At 36.7% G+C, this 18,826-nt stretch overlaps 1 protein-coding gene across 1 annotated transcript in view; it reads left to right on the forward strand.

Moving 5' to 3' along the window:
* The window catches only part of MARCO (macrophage receptor with collagenous structure), a 64,719-nt gene that overhangs the window by 33,094 nt on the left and 12,799 nt on the right, over positions 1 to 18,826 (forward strand). The window contains exons 8-12 of the mRNA XM_044666626.1: positions 16 to 123; positions 11,192 to 11,290; positions 11,386 to 11,421; positions 12,081 to 12,179; positions 12,390 to 12,452. Coding sequence (XP_044522561.1) covers positions 16 to 123; positions 11,192 to 11,290; positions 11,386 to 11,421; positions 12,081 to 12,179; positions 12,390 to 12,452 — 405 coding nt within the window. The remainder of the gene's footprint in view (positions 1 to 15; positions 124 to 11,191; positions 11,291 to 11,385; positions 11,422 to 12,080; positions 12,180 to 12,389; positions 12,453 to 18,826) is intronic.

Consider the following 18,826-nt stretch of genomic DNA (forward strand, 5'->3'; position numbering starts at 1 on the left):
ATGCTCTGTGCCTAGGTGTTGCAGGATCCCAGGGTGAGAAAGGAATCAAAGGGGATGTTGGCCTGATAGGTCCTAAAGGTGAAGCTGGAGCTAAAGGAGATAAAGGAGATCTGGGGGTCCCAGGTGAGTCCATTCTCAAAGGATTTTTTTTTTGTTACCTGAAAGACATATGGGAACCATGAGTGGCAATTCAATTCAACAAACATTTATTAAGTAGATACTATATGCATTACACTAGTCCAGTTACTGAGAACAGAAAAAGAAAAAATGGAACAATCTGACATCAAGAAGTTTACATTTTCCTAGGAAGGTGGGGGTGGGGTGCATAAATCATGAAAATTAAAAAAAAAAAGACTACAAGACAATTTGAAAAGGGAAAGAATCTTGACATCCAGAGGGATCATACAAATGACCAGAGCTTAGAAGGAAGATAATAACTTAACATTATGAAATTGAGGATGGAGTATATGGTAGCAAATGAAGATAGCTGGCAGAAAAGGCATGAAACTGCGAAATGGAAGGTCAAATTCCAATAACAACAGACTAGATGACTGGAATAGAGTATGAAAAGGAATAATATTAAAAAGACTAGAAAAGTTAGGTTGGGACCAGATTGTGGAGGGCCTTAAGTGACAGCTAGACTAGGGAACTATCCTAGAGGCAATAGGAATCCACTGAAGGTTTTTGAACAGAAAAGTGGACATGGTCTGAAAAGTGCCTTAAGAAGATATTTTAGTAGTTTTGTGGAGGATAGATTAATGGGAGAAGACTGAAATTGCATAAGATCATTTAAAATAGATTGTGAAAAGCAAAGCACAAGAGACTTTATTAGAGAAAAAAGATTAATAAAAGGATGAAAGAGAGGGGATGAAAATAGTTGGAAATAAATTAAAATGGAATGGCTAAAACATGCTGACACATGTTGTAAACATTCCAATAGAGTTAGAAATAGATAGATAAATAGATAGATATGGTTTTTAAGTTTGTGTTACTATTTTATTATTTAGATACTAGGATCAAGAAGTTTGAGGCATTATTGAAAAGTCAAGTGATTATAACATATATACTATTTGTTACATATTCCTGTGACAAAAATATATCAGGGAATAAAAATTCATAACCTCATGAGGAAGTTATGGCAGATATGATTATCTCTATTTAATAGATTAAAAAACCAAAGTTCCAAGAGATTCAAGAACTCTATAGAAGAGATTTAGGTACTTGGCAGGAAATAATGGGCTGAACTTAGGGCTAAGAAGTCCTAGGTTTTGATTACTGACATTGATATGTATAAGTCATGTGACCATAAGGATGCCATTCACCTTATTCACTCTGAGCCTTTATTTTTCTCATATATATGAGTATAATGAGACCTGTGTTGTCTCTCTCATATGGCTTTTGTAGGATTCAACTGAAATTATATGTATATAGTGCTTTCCATTTTTTAGAATATTATATACATTATCATTATTATACTGGATAGCCCTTGAGGTCCCTACTATTAACGTACCCATATAATATGTAGACTCTTTTGTCTAGTCATATCATATGATTGGTTCAGATTGAGTTTAAAATTTGTTCTTTTTAATCCTTGAATTTTTTTCTCCAGAGTTATCACAAGTTTTTATTAAAGTTTTTCTATTTCTATTTTCTTAATCTTATATAGTTTCTATTTCCTTAATCTTACATAGTTTCTTTTTTTTTTTACCTATATTGGTATTTTGTTTTTCATTGAGATTCTTTGTTTCTAAATTTTTGAGTACTTACCATGTACAAGGACTAATGCTAGTTACTTATAGAGGGTCCCAAAAATGTTCAGAAATCTGATCATCTAATTGGGGAGTTATAAAAGTCTTAAAAAGTTGGGTCATCTTTGTTCAATACTACTATATCTGAGTAATATAGGCATAGATTTGCTAGAGCCAGCTTCCACCATTTAGACAGAGCTAATTGTTCAATTTTCAGTTTGAGAATTTACACTTTGGAAATTTGCAAACACTATTAATCCGGACTTCGTTTGTTTTGTTATTGATTATCTAGACTTAAGAGATGTTAATGCTGATTCAACTTAAAGGTGTTTTGTGCATATATACCACAACCATCACAACCCCAAGAGCTGGTTGTTAAACATTTACAGCATAACTCCTAATTCTAGGCAATAAGGACCTTGACTTCAAAGAAGAAAGAGTGATTTGGATGGTCATGAGAAAATAGGTATTTAAATATTTAGAGTAGAAGGAGAAATTGATTTGATGGGGGGATTCTAGAATGGATTATTAAAGAGATGCTTAGTGAACATAGAGAAAAGGAAGTGATTATCGCAAAAGTTGGCTCTGTTAAGAACAAATCGGGCCAGATTAAGCAGCTGAGGAAACAAGGGAGGAAACAGAGAGGTCAGATGATTTGCTGTCTGCAATTCAACTAGTTAGTGAGCTTCCAGTCATGATAGATCCTAGATGCCAGGTCTCCTCCCTCTAAACCATTTGACTTTTGGCTCCTAGCCAACTTAAAAGCATTTCCCTGAATAATAAGCAATACTATTGCCCCATCTTCCCAGATCTGTTGGAAGTCTTGCTACTTTATACTTTACCCAAGTTGGAAAATGAAATTGTCTTATTTTTGTGATGAAAAATTCAATGGTTTCAGTTCCTCAGAAATCAGGAACCCCATTCTGCCCAACCCTGAGGTCTTCCTATGAGACAATCACAAGATTTCTCTTACCCAATTCACCTCAGTAATTGTGGTTTCTAGTAAAGTCAAAATAACTAACTCCAAATAGACTGAAGGCTCTAGGGTAAAACTTCAATCCTGTGGTTTCCCTAAGGCTTCTGAAAAATCTAGAACTGAAAGGATAAAATCTCAGAGTCAAAAGGAATCTCATGGGCTAGATAATCTCAAAAGAACCTTCTAGCTCCTGATCATGGGATCCTTGAATTTGAAAGCTAGAAAAGTCCTTAGAAATAATTTTATCTAGCCATGTAGAGTAATGGATCAAGTGCCAGACCCAGAGTCAAAAAGTTTAAATCTGAGTTTAAATACAGGTACTTAACAAATAAAAAAGAAAGGGTGTATTCCCTTTCTTTTCCCTTTTAACCCTCCTCAAGCTGAGTTCTGAGCATGATCCTGGTTTGATAGAACCCTGGCTTTATTATTTCTATGCTGGTCATTCCCAAGTCTAATATCGAGTCCTTAACTCTCTCCAGAACTCTAGTCTCATATCACCAAACTCATGATGGACATTTTAACTTGGATATATCCTACATAACTCAAACTTGACACCTCCAAAACAGAATTCATCCTTTTCCTAACTAAATGAAAACTTCCTAACTAAAACTGAAAGTTTCCTATCTCTATTCAATATTCCTATTTATATTCTTTTTTCTATTGAGAGTACCATCATCCTCCCAGTAATCCAGTTGTATAACTTGGTATTATCTTTGATTCTTTCCTTTTTCTCATCTAATTAGTTGTCTTTCCATCCTAATAGCATAATTTTTTTTCACATCCATTCCCTTTTCTCTACTCACACATCCAACTCACTGGTTTAGGCCTTCATTCTCTCTTCCCTGGACGATTATAATAGCCTCCTAATTCATCTCCCTACCTTCAGTCTCTCATCTCTATGATCTATCCTTGGTACAGCTACCAACATAATCTTCCTAAGGCAGAGACCTGATAACGTCATACCCTTCCTTAGTCATCTTCAGGTGACTCCCTATTACTGTTGGCTGAAATGCAAATTTTTAGTCCTTCATAATCTGATTTCAATCTACCTTTGCAGGCATTTCACATTTTTCCTCTTTACATACTCTGCTCCAAACCAGACTCCATCTCTCACCTCAGTGCATTCCTACAATCTGTCCTCCAAACCTGGAGTCTATTTTCTCTCATCTCCTCCTTTCAGAATTCCTACCCCCTTTAAAGCTAAGTTCAGATCTTTGTGAAGTCTTCTCTGTCTATCAATCAATTGATGAACTCTCTGACCCTCAGTCAGTTGCAGTTTCTTGGGGGAATGCTATTTTGTAGTGTCATCCTACAATATAAAGCTACAATGCCTTGCACACATTATGATTATTGAATCAAATCCTAGAACTAGGACCTAGCACATAGTAGGTGCTTACTAAATATTGATTGATTGATTGATTTATCAAATTTTATCAAGGACTTGGGTTCCTGCCTCACCTCTATGAACACGTGAACATACAATAGAGCAACTTATTTAATAGGCTTTGGTTTCTTCTTCTTCTTCAAAATAAGTAGGATGTCCTGGATAATCTCTTAAGTCAATTCCCTTTCAAGTCTAATGTGTGATTCTCTATTTCTGGACTCTCATTTCATATCTAGTGTGCCGACTTCCTTTTTGAAGGAGTTAGAATTCATATAAATATGGATACAATTCCATACCAATGTAAAGAAGTGGTCAGTAGAACAAAGTTGTTTTTTGCTTTATTTTTTTAAATGTTCACACCCTGGCCCATACATAGTAACAATGATTTGTTGACCTTGTTTCAATTAATTCTTTGTAGCAAATACCTTCATAAATTCCTGTCCATGTAAGCTGTCCTCAATTATGGAGTAGATTGTCTATTACATTGCAGAGAAAGAAAAGCTTAGCTGGAGTTGATCTTTTTCCTTGCTCCACCGTCACAGAGACACTGACCCTCAACTTCCCATCCAAACACATTTGGATTCTCTGAACAAAATACACCTAAGATCAAAAGCGACACGGCCAAGGGTAGCTGGGTTGCTCAGTGGATTGAGAAGCAGACCTAGAGATGGGGGGACCTAGGTTCAAATCTGGCCTCAGACACTTCCTAGCTGTGTGACCCTGGGCAAATCACTTAACTCCCATTGCCTAGCTCTTGCTGCTCTTCTGTGTTAGAGCCAATATACAGTATTGATTCTAAGACAGAAGGTAAGAGTTTAAAAAAAGAAAAAGGGCCACAGTCTATCAAAGATGGTCCAAAATAGATCCCTGAACTTGACAGAAGCTCTTTCACATGTAAAGTTCTTTTTATCCTTTTTCCCTCCCAGAGGCTGGGTATCAATTTTTTAAATCTTTATTTTTTATTTTATTATTACTTCTTATAATGTTATTTATTATATATAATATAACATCATACTATATATTAAAATTTAAATTCAAAATCTTTAATACCAAAATGAGAATGTTATTTCTATAAATGAAAATATTTAACCCATTTTTATGTCAAACTGGAATGGAGGTTGCAAGGAGTTCATAATTACAGTATTTTATTTGTAGCAAGTACTCAATTGCTAGTATTTCACTGATGTTTGTAAATGGTTTTCTAGTTGTAAATTGATAAAACTGAGCCGTGTCAGACAAGACCTGTGGCTCAAAGTGGATAGGAAAGCCATCTGAGAACTTGTAGGGTCCTTATTTGGGCTGAATTGTTGAATAGAAACCTAAAAGACTTCTGGGCTGGGGAGTTTTCTAACCTCCTTCCTATCCCTATTGATATGCACCATGGCAAATAGAGAGCATGAGCAAGGGATGAGAAAAGGACAGACCTAATGCAAATGAGCTTCAGATTTGATGAGTGGAAAGTTTGAAATCAAGGTGCTCCAGGAAAATAGGTATAAAACACAGAGGGTAACACAATCATATACTTTTAAAAAATTCTTTGAATGTTTTGAGTCTTGAATTTATTCCTAACCTTTTAGATCTATGTAATTGAAGTCTCAAGAATTCATTTTTTAAAAGATTAAATTTAAAACTCAGAGGCTAAGATGAGTTTGAGAGTACTGATTGCACCTGAAGGTCTGGTTTCTCATAAGGTGAATGGTTGATTGCTTAGAACTCATAGCATTTTTGTCTATGCTGCTCAATGTAGGCAATGAATCATACACCACCTTATGACATCCCTCTCACTGTTGTCTTTATTATTAACTCTTGTATTGTTTAACCTTGCACTTGAAGATTCTTTGATGGAGAAGAGCTATTGAGATCTTACCCTAGCAGTTGTCTCTGCACCTTTTTTACAGGACTGCATTGGCTCAGACCTCAATAACCTGAGCCACTTAAATCATCTCAAGAACCAATTAATCAGTGGAGATAATAATAATAACAAGAATCATAATAATAGTCTAGACCTCTGAAAGGCAGTATCCAATAGTGGATGGAAGGCCAGACACAAAGTCAAGAAGACTAGAGCTCCCATCCCACCTCTGATCCTAGCTATGTGACTTTTGGCAAATCAGGTAAACCTTCAATGCTCTGGGAATCTCCCTAAGTCTGTAATTTACAGATGAGTTGCTCATCTGCATTAATAGGATGAGTTTTCACATCATTAATTCCTTATACCTTTGAAATCACAGACCCAGACCAAAGAATAATAATAAAGATTAATATAGCACTTTATAAAGTCCTTCCCTATATATTAGCTATTGAGCCTCACAACTCACTATTATATTATAGATTATAGGATTAGAGATTAGAGCCTTATTTTACAGAAAAGGAAACTGAGACTACTTTGCCTGAAGCATAAAATGTATGAAATGTCTGGAAAGAGTTCAAATGACTCATTCCAAGGTCACAAAGTTTGAACGTGACAGAGGCAGGATTTTAACAACCAGGCCCTCCTGACTCCCAAGTCCAACACTTTCTCTACTATACTAGGAATGGCTAGATATTTGGAAGTTCTCACATATATAGGAGATACGATCAAAATTCTTCAGACCTATGAAGAAGACATAATTGAAGTCTCAAATAATGTCTTCATTCTTTAACCTCACCAAACTGACCGGTCTCTGCTGGTGGGCCTTCTCCACATGGATTTACTATTGCGTTCCCCATGAGATTATAGGTTTCTTAAAGACAGGGACTTTATCTTATACAGCACGGCATAGAGAAAAGAGTGCTAGATGTGGGGTTAAGAAGACATGGATTCTCACTCCCATCTTCTTCACTAATAATCACTTGAGGAAACATGTATCACCTCTGAGACTTACGTTTCACATCTATAAAATGAGGATAATACCTTCAGCATTTACCATATATGAGTGTCAAGAAATTTGAAGGTAACAAAGTGTGTGAAATGTTTTGCATATTTTAAAGAGCTATATTAAATGTTAATTATTGTTATTTATACAGAGTACAGTTGTTGAAAAAAACACAGTATCAGGAGTAGAGATTTGTGATCTAGTCCCAGCTCTGTATGACCTAGAAAAAGTCACATCATCTCTATTATGGGCCACAGTTACCTAATCTGAGAGAGATGATGGGAGTTAAGTAAAATGAGGAGAATAAACTTAGGTAGTAAACAATGTTTAGAGAATAAATAGTTGTTTGGGGACTTCAATTGGAATAACAATACACTCAAACATGATGACTTCCCCAGTTCATCAGCATCTTTAACTCTGTCCTCAATTTCTCTCACCTATTTGACTATTACACTCCCTATAGCTCTTGGGGCAGTTAGATAATTTCAATGGATAAAGTGCAGGACCTGAAGTCAGGAAGACTCATCATCTTGAGTTCAAATCTAACCTCAGACACTTAACTAGCTCTGTAACTCTGAGCAAATCATTTCATCCTGTTTGCCTCAGTTTTCTCATGTGTAAAATGAGCTGGAGGAGGAAATGGCAAACCACTCTAGTATCTTTGCCAAGAAAATTCCAAATGGGGTTATGAAGATTTGGACATAACTGAAAACAACTAAATAACAACATAGCTCTGCTGTTCTGAACCTTCTCTTCTCTCCTCAGGTCCACCACCCTATTCCTCCCTATCTCTCTCAATGAATAATACTTTACTGAAAGATGATGATTACTGAGTGTGACCATCCTGTCCTCCCCGATTACATATATCAAAAGCTATAACACTGAACACACATTCTGTCATCCTTTTCTCTGCTAGTTAATAAAAAAATGATCCTTCTATGTATGCTCTTAGCCTGGTGCTCTTCCCCCTTCTCCTCCAATAACTTATTCTTGCAAACATTGTGGTGTTTTTCAATTTCTTCCTATAAATTAGCTCCTTTCCTGCTGCTCAAGAAAAAATATCTATGTCTTCTCCACCTCAAAAATAAAACTAACAGATTTGGGACTTCTATTACCCTTACAATTTCTTCAGGCTGTCATCCTATATCTCTCCTCTCTTTCACAGTCATACACTTAGAAAGAGTCTACATTCCTTTCTTCTTTCTCCTCGTACCAGCCAAGCATCTAACCATGCCAATGGTCCAAGTTTACCAATTATCTCTTTAAACCTTACCTTCTGTCTTAGAATCAATATTACTTATTGATTCCAAGGCAGAAGAGCAATAAGATGAGACAATTGGTATTAAGTGACTTGTTCAGGGTCGTGTTACTAGGAAGTGTCTGAAGTCAGATTTGAATCCAGGACTTCTTGTCTCCAGTTCTGGTTCTCTATCCATTAAGCCACCTCGCTGTCCATCCAATGATCTATTAAATTCTAAATATCATGCCTTTTTCTCTGTAATATTTTATCTTCTTCTTCTGGATATTATCCTCTGGATATTTTTTTTGCCCTGCCCTGCTATCTTAGACCTTAGACTCTTCAGTTTTCTTTACCTTATTATCATCTATGTCTCATGGGCTTACTCCAAGGCTCTGCCCTAAGTCCTCTTATTTTCTTTTCCTATATCCTTACAGTGGATAGAGTGCTGGACCTTGTCAGGAAAACCTGAATTCAAATCTTGCCTGAGGTACTTACTAGCTATGTGACCTTGGGCAAGTTATTTAACCTCTGCTTTCCTTGGTTTCCCCATGTATAAAGTGAGTGTAAATAATATCAGCTTGTTGTGAGAATGAACAGAGATATTTGTAAAGCACTTTGAAAATCTTAAAGCACTATATAAATGCTAGCTATTTTTATTACTATTATTTATTATTATGTCCTCTTGTGATCTCATCAGCTCCCATGTGGGCAATTATCATCTCCCTACAGCTGAGACTCAGGTTTATATATCCATTGCCAACCCTTTCTTCTGAGCCTGAAGTCTTTGACTTCATCAGTTTAGTTGCATCCAAATTCTGAAATCATTTCTTTGCTATATACCCTACATTTGCTTATCTGTGGACATTTTGTATTCCTCTAGCAGAGTATAAGAAATAACTTTAAAAAAGGACTATTCACATATATAGATGTTTAATATATGCTTGATGGGTAAACCTCCCATTTTTTTCACTTTCCTGTTCCTGCTCAAGGCACCAACATCTTTCCATTCACCCAGCTTCACAACCTTCAAGTAATCCTTGATTTCACTCTCCCTTGCCCACATATTCAAGTTGTCAAGTCCTATTGATTCTGCTTCCACAGTTTCTCTTACATTGCCAACCCTTCCAACTTATTCACTACTACATCAATCCGGGCCTTTATCACCTCTGAACTAGTGTAGGAGCTTCCTAACTAGGCTTCTTGCTCTAATTCTTTCCCTTCTAAAATCCATGATCCAGATAGCTCCCAAAATGATATTCCTAGACTCATAAGGAGTCATAGAAGGGTGAATAAATTAACAACTAGGCATGTAAGGAAAAGGGAAGAATCCTTAGATGGGCAGTGGAGGAAAATAAAGGTGGCATTGAAGAAAGGATGGGGATTAGGGAGGTAGTAGTTAGAGGAAAATTAGATTTCTGGGGAAGAATAAGATAAAAAGAGAGACAAAGAAGAAAAAAATGAAGAAAAATAGAATGGGGGAAATACACACTAATAATTAAAACATTGAATGTGAATGGTATGAATTCACCCATAAAATAGAAATGGCAGAATGGATTAAAAACCCAAACCCCAAAATATGTTGTTTACAAGAAAGACATTTAAAATGAGAACCATACATTGAATAAAAATAGAGGCACTGAGCAGAATCTATTGCAATGCAGCTGACAAAAAAAAAAGCAGAGGTAGCAATAACAATCTCAAACAAGGTTAAAGATAAAAGAGACCTGATTAAAAGAGAAAAACAGAGATAATGCATTATGTTAAAAAGCACTGTAAATAATGAAGGGTTATCAGTACTAAACATATATGCACCAAATATTGTAGCAACAAGATTTTTAAAAGAAAAACTAAAGTATTTATAGGTAGAAATAGATTATAAAACTCTAATAGTTGGGGATTGGAATCTTCCCCTCTCAGAACTGGAAAAAAATTTGCCAAAAATAAAAATAAGAAATAAGTTAAAGATATAAATAAAATTTTAGATAAGCTAGATATGATATCTGGAGAGAATTGTATGGGGATAGAAATATACCTTTTTATCAGTGGCACATGATACTTTTACAAAATTGATATAGAGCAGATGTCTTTTGAGCAAATTGGATTTAAGTGAGGCAGAGGCAAGAAAAGACATCACTTAGTGATACCATTGATCCTCTCTGAAAATAAAGGATGAAAAGCAGAAGCAATATGATTATGTCACTCATGCTCAAGAAGCTCTATTGGCTTCTTATTGTCTCTAAGATAAAATGCGAATTTTTCTATTTGGCACTTAGAGCCCTTCATATTCTGATTCTTGTGATTACAAAGATTACCTTTCATGATTTAAATCATGCTTTCACCCCTCATAGACTTTCTCTTCTAGATACCTATGGCGAATATTCCCTGAACTGGGCATTCCATTTTGTGTTTGCATGCCTTTAAATAGGCTATCTCTCTTGGCCTGGAAAGCACACCTTCCTTAGTACTACCTCTTAGAATCCTTAGTTTTCTTCTAGTTTAAGTTTAAGGTCCTCCTATACAAGACTTTTTCTGATTTCCAAAGCTGGTAGGCCCACTCTTATCCCCTCTATACACACACACAACTTGATAACCTAATCAACAAGAATTTCTTAAATACTTACCATGTGTCCAGCACTGTGCTGAGCACTCAGCACAAAAAAAGATGAAAGTGAAATAAATAGTCCAGGGCCTCAAGGAGCTTAAATTCTAATGGTGTTAACCTTGCATATATTTTATATTTACTTAGCTATATATTTGCTGTTTCTTGCCTCCCCCACTACCTCAATAGAATGTGAACTTCTTGAGGACAGATATGGTTTCATTTTAGTCTATATTTCTAGAATCTAGCAAAGTACCTGTCATATATTAAGTACTTCATGAATGCTCATTGAATAAATAAATGAATTAATGGATTAAAAATAACCCCAAAGGGCAGATGGCACCATTGTCTTCTATTTAAGCCCTACTTGTGTTTTAATGTTTTCCTAGGAAGCAAAGGAGAAGTGGGTCAGAAAGGAGACAAGGGTATGACAGGACTTCAAGGATTACCTGGTCTTAATGGTATCGCTGGGGAACCAGGCCAACCTGGTAAGATGTCACATGATCAAATGTCCTCATTTTCCATTCAGATGACCCTGAGGGAAATGTTGCCTGAGAAGCTTTTTTTTTTTTTTAAATTTCAGGAAAGAATGGGTCCCCTGGGACAAAAGGAGAGCCAGGTAAGAGCTGAGGAAAAGAATGATATCTACATTAGCTACATCCTTTCTATCATTGGTAACATTTAGTATTTATTAAGTCCCCAAATCGTCTTGATTACTAACCAGAACCCCACCTCAGGGTCAGCCTGAGAAACCCTCTCTATTTCATCATTCATCTGTGTATGTATGTGTTTTTCCATGCACAATTAACCCAAAGATACTCTCTCCAGGCATCTGAGTTTCCAAAAAGGATAGATCCCCTAGAGCAGTCAAGAAATATGCAAGGGACAGTACTGATCGATATTCTCCATTACAACTTTCCTTTTTTTCTGCAATTGAAAAATACTATCAAAATCCAAAGTGTAGTCTCTAATAAGTCTCTCATAAGTCCTACCATCTTTGATCTGGTAGTAGATTTTAAAAATGAATAAACAGGTCTCCATGATGGGAAAACAACTGTTACCCCTACCCCTTTCCCAGCTCCCCTTTACTAGAGGGTTATTTGAGTCACAGTTGAGATTTATTGAAGTGAGATTTTTAAAGGGGTATTCTGGGATGTTTATGAGAGGGGAGGGTAAATTCTTGATGTCTGAGGACAAGAGCCCAGAAGATATCTTAAGTTTTTTCCAACAACCTCAATAAAAGGACCACAAAATTGAAAGTTTTATTGAATTTTTCAGGTCAGTCTGGAGTTAATGGCATTCCTGGCATAGCAGGTTTACCAGGAGCTTCTGGTGCAAAAGGAGAACCTGGCAAAAATGGCTCTGTTGGACCACCAGGTAATTCAATTCAATTCCATGAGCATTTGGTGATGGCTTACATTGTGCCAAGCACTGTGCTTGGAATTAAGGATACAAAGACAAAAACCAGACCATCCCTATATTCAACAAGCATACCTTCTACTATTCCATCTCTTAGTTTTTATGGTGACTCCTGAAGGCTACCTTTACCCACTTCTAACCATTTCTGTGTTTCATTTTTTTCTTTAGGGCCTCCAGGCTTGTCTGGTCAACCAGGAGCACCAGGTGCAAAAGGAGACAAAGGAGACACAGGTAATAAAGAATGAATAAGAACCCAGGAGGTCAGATTCCTGTGCAGAACGTTCAGGATCTCAGGCCACTGCAACATCTTCCCACAACTTAGAAAAAGTCAAGGAAAGCTATCTTTATTTTAATCCCTTTCCTATCAATCCTTTCTGCTCCTTTCTCCATTCCTTACTTAGTCTTTTGGGCACATGAGCCCAACCATCACCTCTCTTCCTGAAAATTTTCCCAAGCATAGGGGTAAGGTTTGTGAATACACATTCATATAGTACCTACCATGTGCCAAGTACTGTGCTAAGCACTTTACAAATATTTTCTTATTTGATCCTCACAATAACCCTTTAATGTAGATGCTGTTATTATTCCCATTTACAGTTAAGAAAAACAGAATAGCATGGTGAATCCCTACTCTTTAGCATTAGGGGTTTTACTAAGTGCACCGGAATGGCCAAAACTTTCTTCCTCTATAAATTTGAAAACATCCCATAGTCCTTCTTTAAAAATTCCCAGTTGCCTCATCTGTTTTGACATCCTCCTTCTCTGATTTTTATTACATGGCAGTTTCCAAATTGACTTCACTTTTCTGTGAGAATATCTTAAGTAGACTGCTTTCTGAACTCATCTAGGGAGGCACCTTGATAATACTGGCAAACTGACTGTTGGGTGTATTCCTCCTTAGGAGTATGATGGGAAGTATATCTCTCAAAGCCAAGTAATACTATCTTTATATGGAAGTGCTCTTTAGCCTCAAGACTATCTGACCCATTATGGACAAGCTGCATCCAATTCTTCTTCCTTGGGGAAGGGTTGGGGGAAAGATTATTGGCTTAATTTTAGACAATGGATTTAAGGAGAACCAGTCTGAAATATCCAAAAGGCAATTTCTAATATAGGAGTGAAGTTGTTGAGAGAGATGGGGGCTCGATATTTAGATCTAGGAGTCATCTGTATAGATATGAGAGTTAAATCCATGGGAGCCGCTGAGGTTATTGAAAGTATAGGGAGAAAAGTGTCACAAAAACTGAGAAAGGTAAAGTATTGAGGGGGAGAGGGTGATCAAAAACTACAAAAGATTCCTACTCTCAAGGAGTTTATATTCTAATAGGAGGAAATAATATATAGTCAATCCTCAAGATTCGCAAATCTCACTTAACTTTTCTGACTTAAAACATTATCGTGATTTTGTTAGTAACCTTATTTTCATTTTTCTGTTGGCAACTATGTACATTTGCAGTTTTTCATGGCAGAGAAAAAGAAGGAGAGGCATGATGTGTGCAAGTTTGTAGAGCAGCTGGTAACCTACTTCTTGTATTTACTTTACTGGTCTTGTTCATCCTACAATTGTAAAGAACTCCCTATACATTTGAAGTGTTGGAAATGATGTGGAGACATAATCAATCTCTGTTTTCTGACAACAGTTACTAAAGTCCCAGCATCCTCTCCCTTGGTTTTCAGAGGGTGGCCATGGTAGATTATTAAGATGTTAGCTCAACAGGTCATATAATTCTAAGGACTTATTAGTGAAGAAAACAGTTTTGCATGTTACCAATTTTATTTTGTGTACTATATTTTATGGATTATTTTATAGTTACTATGTTAGGAAAAATGCGTATTATCAGAATTGATGTTTTGTTATAAAGAATTGCATGCAGAAAAATGTATTTTCAGCAATCTCTAGCAAAAGATTATAGTTTTTGGCAGTTCCAAGAATGCAACCTTTTATTTCCCAGAGATTCAATGTATCAACATTCATGTTTTTGACTGTTGCATCTTTTTCTGCAAACATAACTTATGCAAATGTTAAGAGTTAACCGTATATATGGGAGTGATTGCCAAGGAGGGATATTTTGGTTCTGAAAGTTGCCTAGTTGGTGAGCGGAGCTATATCCATATCCATAGGTGATGGGATTTTGGTTCCAGAACAAGAAAGTGAGGATGAGTTCAAAAGGGATCTTATGTAAATACAAGGCAGTTAATGATGGTAACTAGAATATAGAAAGAGTAGAGGATGAAGTGAGGCATAATTACTGCCTTTCTGAAAGAGTGGATCAGGAGAGGAAGCCCACCAAAGGAAAGAGGGGCTTTAAGGCAGAAGTTAAAGTAATAAATCTTTTAGGGCATGGTCTTTGGTATGGGCTGAGAATCCATTGGCAACTCATAAGAAACTAACTAGGGCTTAGTTAGGGGAAAGAGCTGAATCACCTTTGGGAAGCAATTCTTTTCTTCCTTGACTTCATTTCTTGGCTTTCTTTTAATATCCCCTTTACACCTTGATTCCTATTTCCTCTCGTATGAGACCCATCCTACTCCTCAGCCAGCAATCCCAGCAATCCCCAAGACTTGACTTGCTGGTGCCTCTTTTTAGCTTCTCATTCCTAATGCATCCTCAACTGAGATTCCTGTCCCCAGAGCCTTTCCATCAAAAGAAGACACAATATTTTTCCCCTTTTTTCTTGTCCTGCTTCCTCTTAAGAATGCAAAATTCTCCTTTTGGGGTGGGAGGGGATATTTATTTTTACTACTATACAAAGGGGGAAGTTGATAAGTTTACAGAGAACTTCTTTCATTTGGGACTGGTCCCATAACCAAATGTAGTAGGATCAAAATCTCCAGTTTTTTGTTGCTCACTTGCCTGACCAAGTTTCTTCCTTTTTTTCTAGCTCTTGTCCTCAGTTGGCTGGTCTAATCCTATCTCATCTGCATGCTAGATCAAACTTGGAGTTCAAGTTAGCCACAAAATTCAAATTTCCAAAAAGAAGATATGTTTGTGTGTTGTGTGTGTGTGTGTGTATGAGTATGTGCATGTGTGCACATGCACACACTTATTCTTCATTGCCTGGTATTGTGCTCCTCTTTCCCACAATTTTCTAAGATTACCAGAAGTCTCGGTCCTTCCAAAACCTGCTCCCTCAACCTATAATTCTGATTGTGGGATCCCCAAGCTTCCCATAGGCTTGTCTCTTTCTTATCTACCCCTCCTCCTCGCTTTGAACAAGTTATTCTCCTGGGCTTCAGAATTGTCTTATAGTTCCCCATCTCAGGTCTAAGAGACCCGGTGTGAACCAATCTGGAAGCAGAGGGTCTAGGTGCAAATCCTAGCTCTGTCACTTAGTATCTGGGAAAGTTTAACTTTTCTGGGGCTCTATTCCCTCATTTGTAAAATGTAGGGCTTGGCCTAAGGTCTCCTCTCTGATCTAAATCTATGATCCTATGACAAGTAGTCTACTTCTTCCTTTGAAAGAAAGAGCTTTCTATATTAAAGATTTTTCCCTTTCCTTTAGGTTTTGATTCCTAACATCTTGTCCTCTTCTAGAGCTAGCCATCCTCCAGGCAATTTTTCTCCCTCCCTCCCTTTCTCTTCCCCTCCTTCCTTCTCTCTTTCCCCTCCTCTTCCTCTCTCTTTCTTTGTCAATGTCTCTGTCTTTCTATGTCTGTCTTTCTCTGCCTCTGTCTCTGTCTCTCTCTGTGTCTGTCTCTGTCTGTCTGTTTCTCTCTGAATCTCTGTTGTGTCTGTCTATCCCTACCTATAAAACAGCATGTTTGGATAGGAAGACTGCTAAACTTCCTTTCACCTCTAAATCTAAGATTGTATTATCCTTGCCTGAACCAGGCAGGCATCCAGCTCAGGGTCTCCTAAACTGGACTTTTGTTCTTGCTCTCTCCTCACCTCCTTTGGTGGACCTCCCTTTGATCTCTCATCATTGGAAAACTTGGAGTGAAAGACTCAACCTAGAGTCAGTGAACACTGGATTCCTGTGCCTGACCCAATTTCTAATGATACCTATTTCTATACTCCCTAATTGTTAAATCATAGTTTGAGATCTGCTGCCTCATGGGATTGCTTAACAAGTAACCAGGTTCATAATCAGAAATTTTTCTCAAATGTTCAGTAAATATGAATAGATTATTTTCTGCCTTTTATTCTACCAATGGTCTATTGCCACTGTTTCTATGGCAACAACTCTATTCATATTCATATTATTAAAAGTTTATTTCCTTCTCATGATGCCAAGGAAAAACAAGTATTTGACCAAATTTGGATTTCAAGATGGCTACAGATTTTCTAAAGAAAGATATGTGTGTGTGTGTGCGCATGCACACATGCATGTGTATGCTTATCCTCCATTGGCAGGTATTGTGCTCCTCATTTCCTCAGTGTTCAGTGAGGATAAGTGTGGAATGTTTTTGGGAAAAACAGGCTAGGCTTAGGGTCTAAGTTCTTAGGTCTGATTCTGACTTTATCACTTATACTGTTACCTGATCATTTCTAATTCCCTTTAAGCCAAAAAATTGCAAAATTTTTTGGGTTGACTATTTCTGGGCAATATAAGCCAAACCCAGCTTGTATTCACTCACCAATTTTATATTGTCCAATCAAATTGCAACATAAATTGCAACAAAAGACCTCAAGTTGCCTCAATAAGCAAGGCAGTTGAACTTAGCCAACTCTTTATTTACCAAGATTCTACATTATTGAATTAAATCTGAAGATCTTGTCCTATACATCAGCTGAAAACTTCTCTCTTTTTGAGTTTTTGCTTTCCAGACAGAGAGGAAGAGAGCTGCAAATAAAATAGTCACATCTCAGGCTTTTCCTTACTTCCACTCTAGAAGGTTTTGAAAAGTGATATCTGGCACTGAAGCTCCAATTCAATGATGGTGAGCTTTTTGTCCAGTCAATGAGAAATCAATTAACTTTTCCTTCAGATGACTGCTCTTGTTGCTGTTTTCTTCAAGCAACTCCAATAAAACACTTTTTACTATCTGCTAAGTTTTCTACCAGGGTTTTCAATCTCTTCACCATAACAACCCAGCTTCTGTCTCCTATCTCCTGGATCTTTCAAGACCATAATGCCCTATAGCACAAATTTCTCAACACGGTTCTTCCTTTCCATTTTATGTCCTTGAAACTATTTCTTTATACAAATGCCATTCCCATTTTTAATTTTGAAAAGTTTTTTTCTCTTGCTCCTCTAAACCATCAAACTGCTCACTTAAAAAAATGAGACAGAAGTTGTTATATCTTATTGCGGAGTGATTTGTCTTTATAGTTATGACACTGATCATTTTCTGTATGAAACTTTTAAATTCCATCTAAAAACTATTTTTTCATTTGCATCTTTTAGCAATGCTTATTAAACCAAAATTCTTTTCCTGCCACTTTTAGGCATCAAAATGTTCATCAATAACAGAGGCAACAAATTATATCCTTGGCCAATTGATATAATTCTTTTTTCTTTACACAAAAATTCTTTCATTGTCCTTTTTGAGATTAGCCTGTTCCACGTGAAAAGGGAAGTTAATACCTATTGAAATTCCATCTAAGATACTCTGCCTCTATGACCTTGGATAAATCACCCAACTTCTCTAGGCTTCACTTTCCTCATATAGACAAAGAGAGTGTTGGATTGGAGGCTCTGTGACATTAAGATCTATATCTAATACACATATATTATGTATTTTACAGACATATGTCACATAGATATAATTGTAAATACTTTTGCAAGAAGCCCTATTGAGCCAGGAGAGTTGCCAGTTACTGAGGTTGGATGCAGAATGCAGGGGTGGTATGAGCTGGCATGAGACCAAAAAGTCTGTTAAGTGCACCCTATAAATCGAGGCTGATTCCTATACTCAGGGTCTCGGTATGGAGAATGGTGGGAGGGTAGGCATTTCAAAATTGCCTCTAAGCTAAGGTTAACTTATACTTTATAAGAAGAGTTACCTAGGCTCATTGCTCATCCAATGCTTTCAGCATCCATCCCTATACATTATCAATAATATACAACTTTCTAAACACCAACAAGAAGATAAATATTGAAGATCAACTTTGTTAAGCCAAGCCAACTTGAATTGAACATCCAGAAACTGAAGTCAGGCCTTTTAGACATGGCTAAGGCAATTAGCCTGGCAACATCAGTGAATCAGCTTCATCTGAAAACTCCAAGATTTATTCTAGGCTTAGTTAGTTAAGCAAGTTTCTAGGATAAATTCCCAATCCCTCTTTCCTCTTTATTTCAACCCATCCTTTTCCTCTCCTTGTTTACCTTCATTAAATAAGTAAAAAAGAGAGGAGGCTGTACTGACCTGATCAGTATTGAAGATTCTTAGGGGAAAGGTGTCAGTTAAAACTTCTCCTTTCCTTCATCAAGCTCATTCAAGTGATTATTGATCTTCTATCATCAGGATCAACATCACAACCAACAAATCACAGTCAGTTATAACATCTTTAATAGTTTGAGTTTACTAATACTCATTACATCTAAAAAACTGAGTTTATTTAATACTGACAGTTGGGGAAGAATCTTTTACTTTCTCATTGGTCAGTTGTGAAGGAGGAATCAACCAAGTGGTGGGGCCTGTCAGCAGGTTTAACACAAAAT

Source organism: Gracilinanus agilis, chromosome 3 (genome assembly GCF_016433145.1).
Source record: "Gracilinanus agilis isolate LMUSP501 chromosome 3, AgileGrace, whole genome shotgun sequence".
NCBI lineage: Eukaryota > Metazoa > Chordata > Mammalia > Didelphimorphia > Didelphidae > Gracilinanus > Gracilinanus agilis.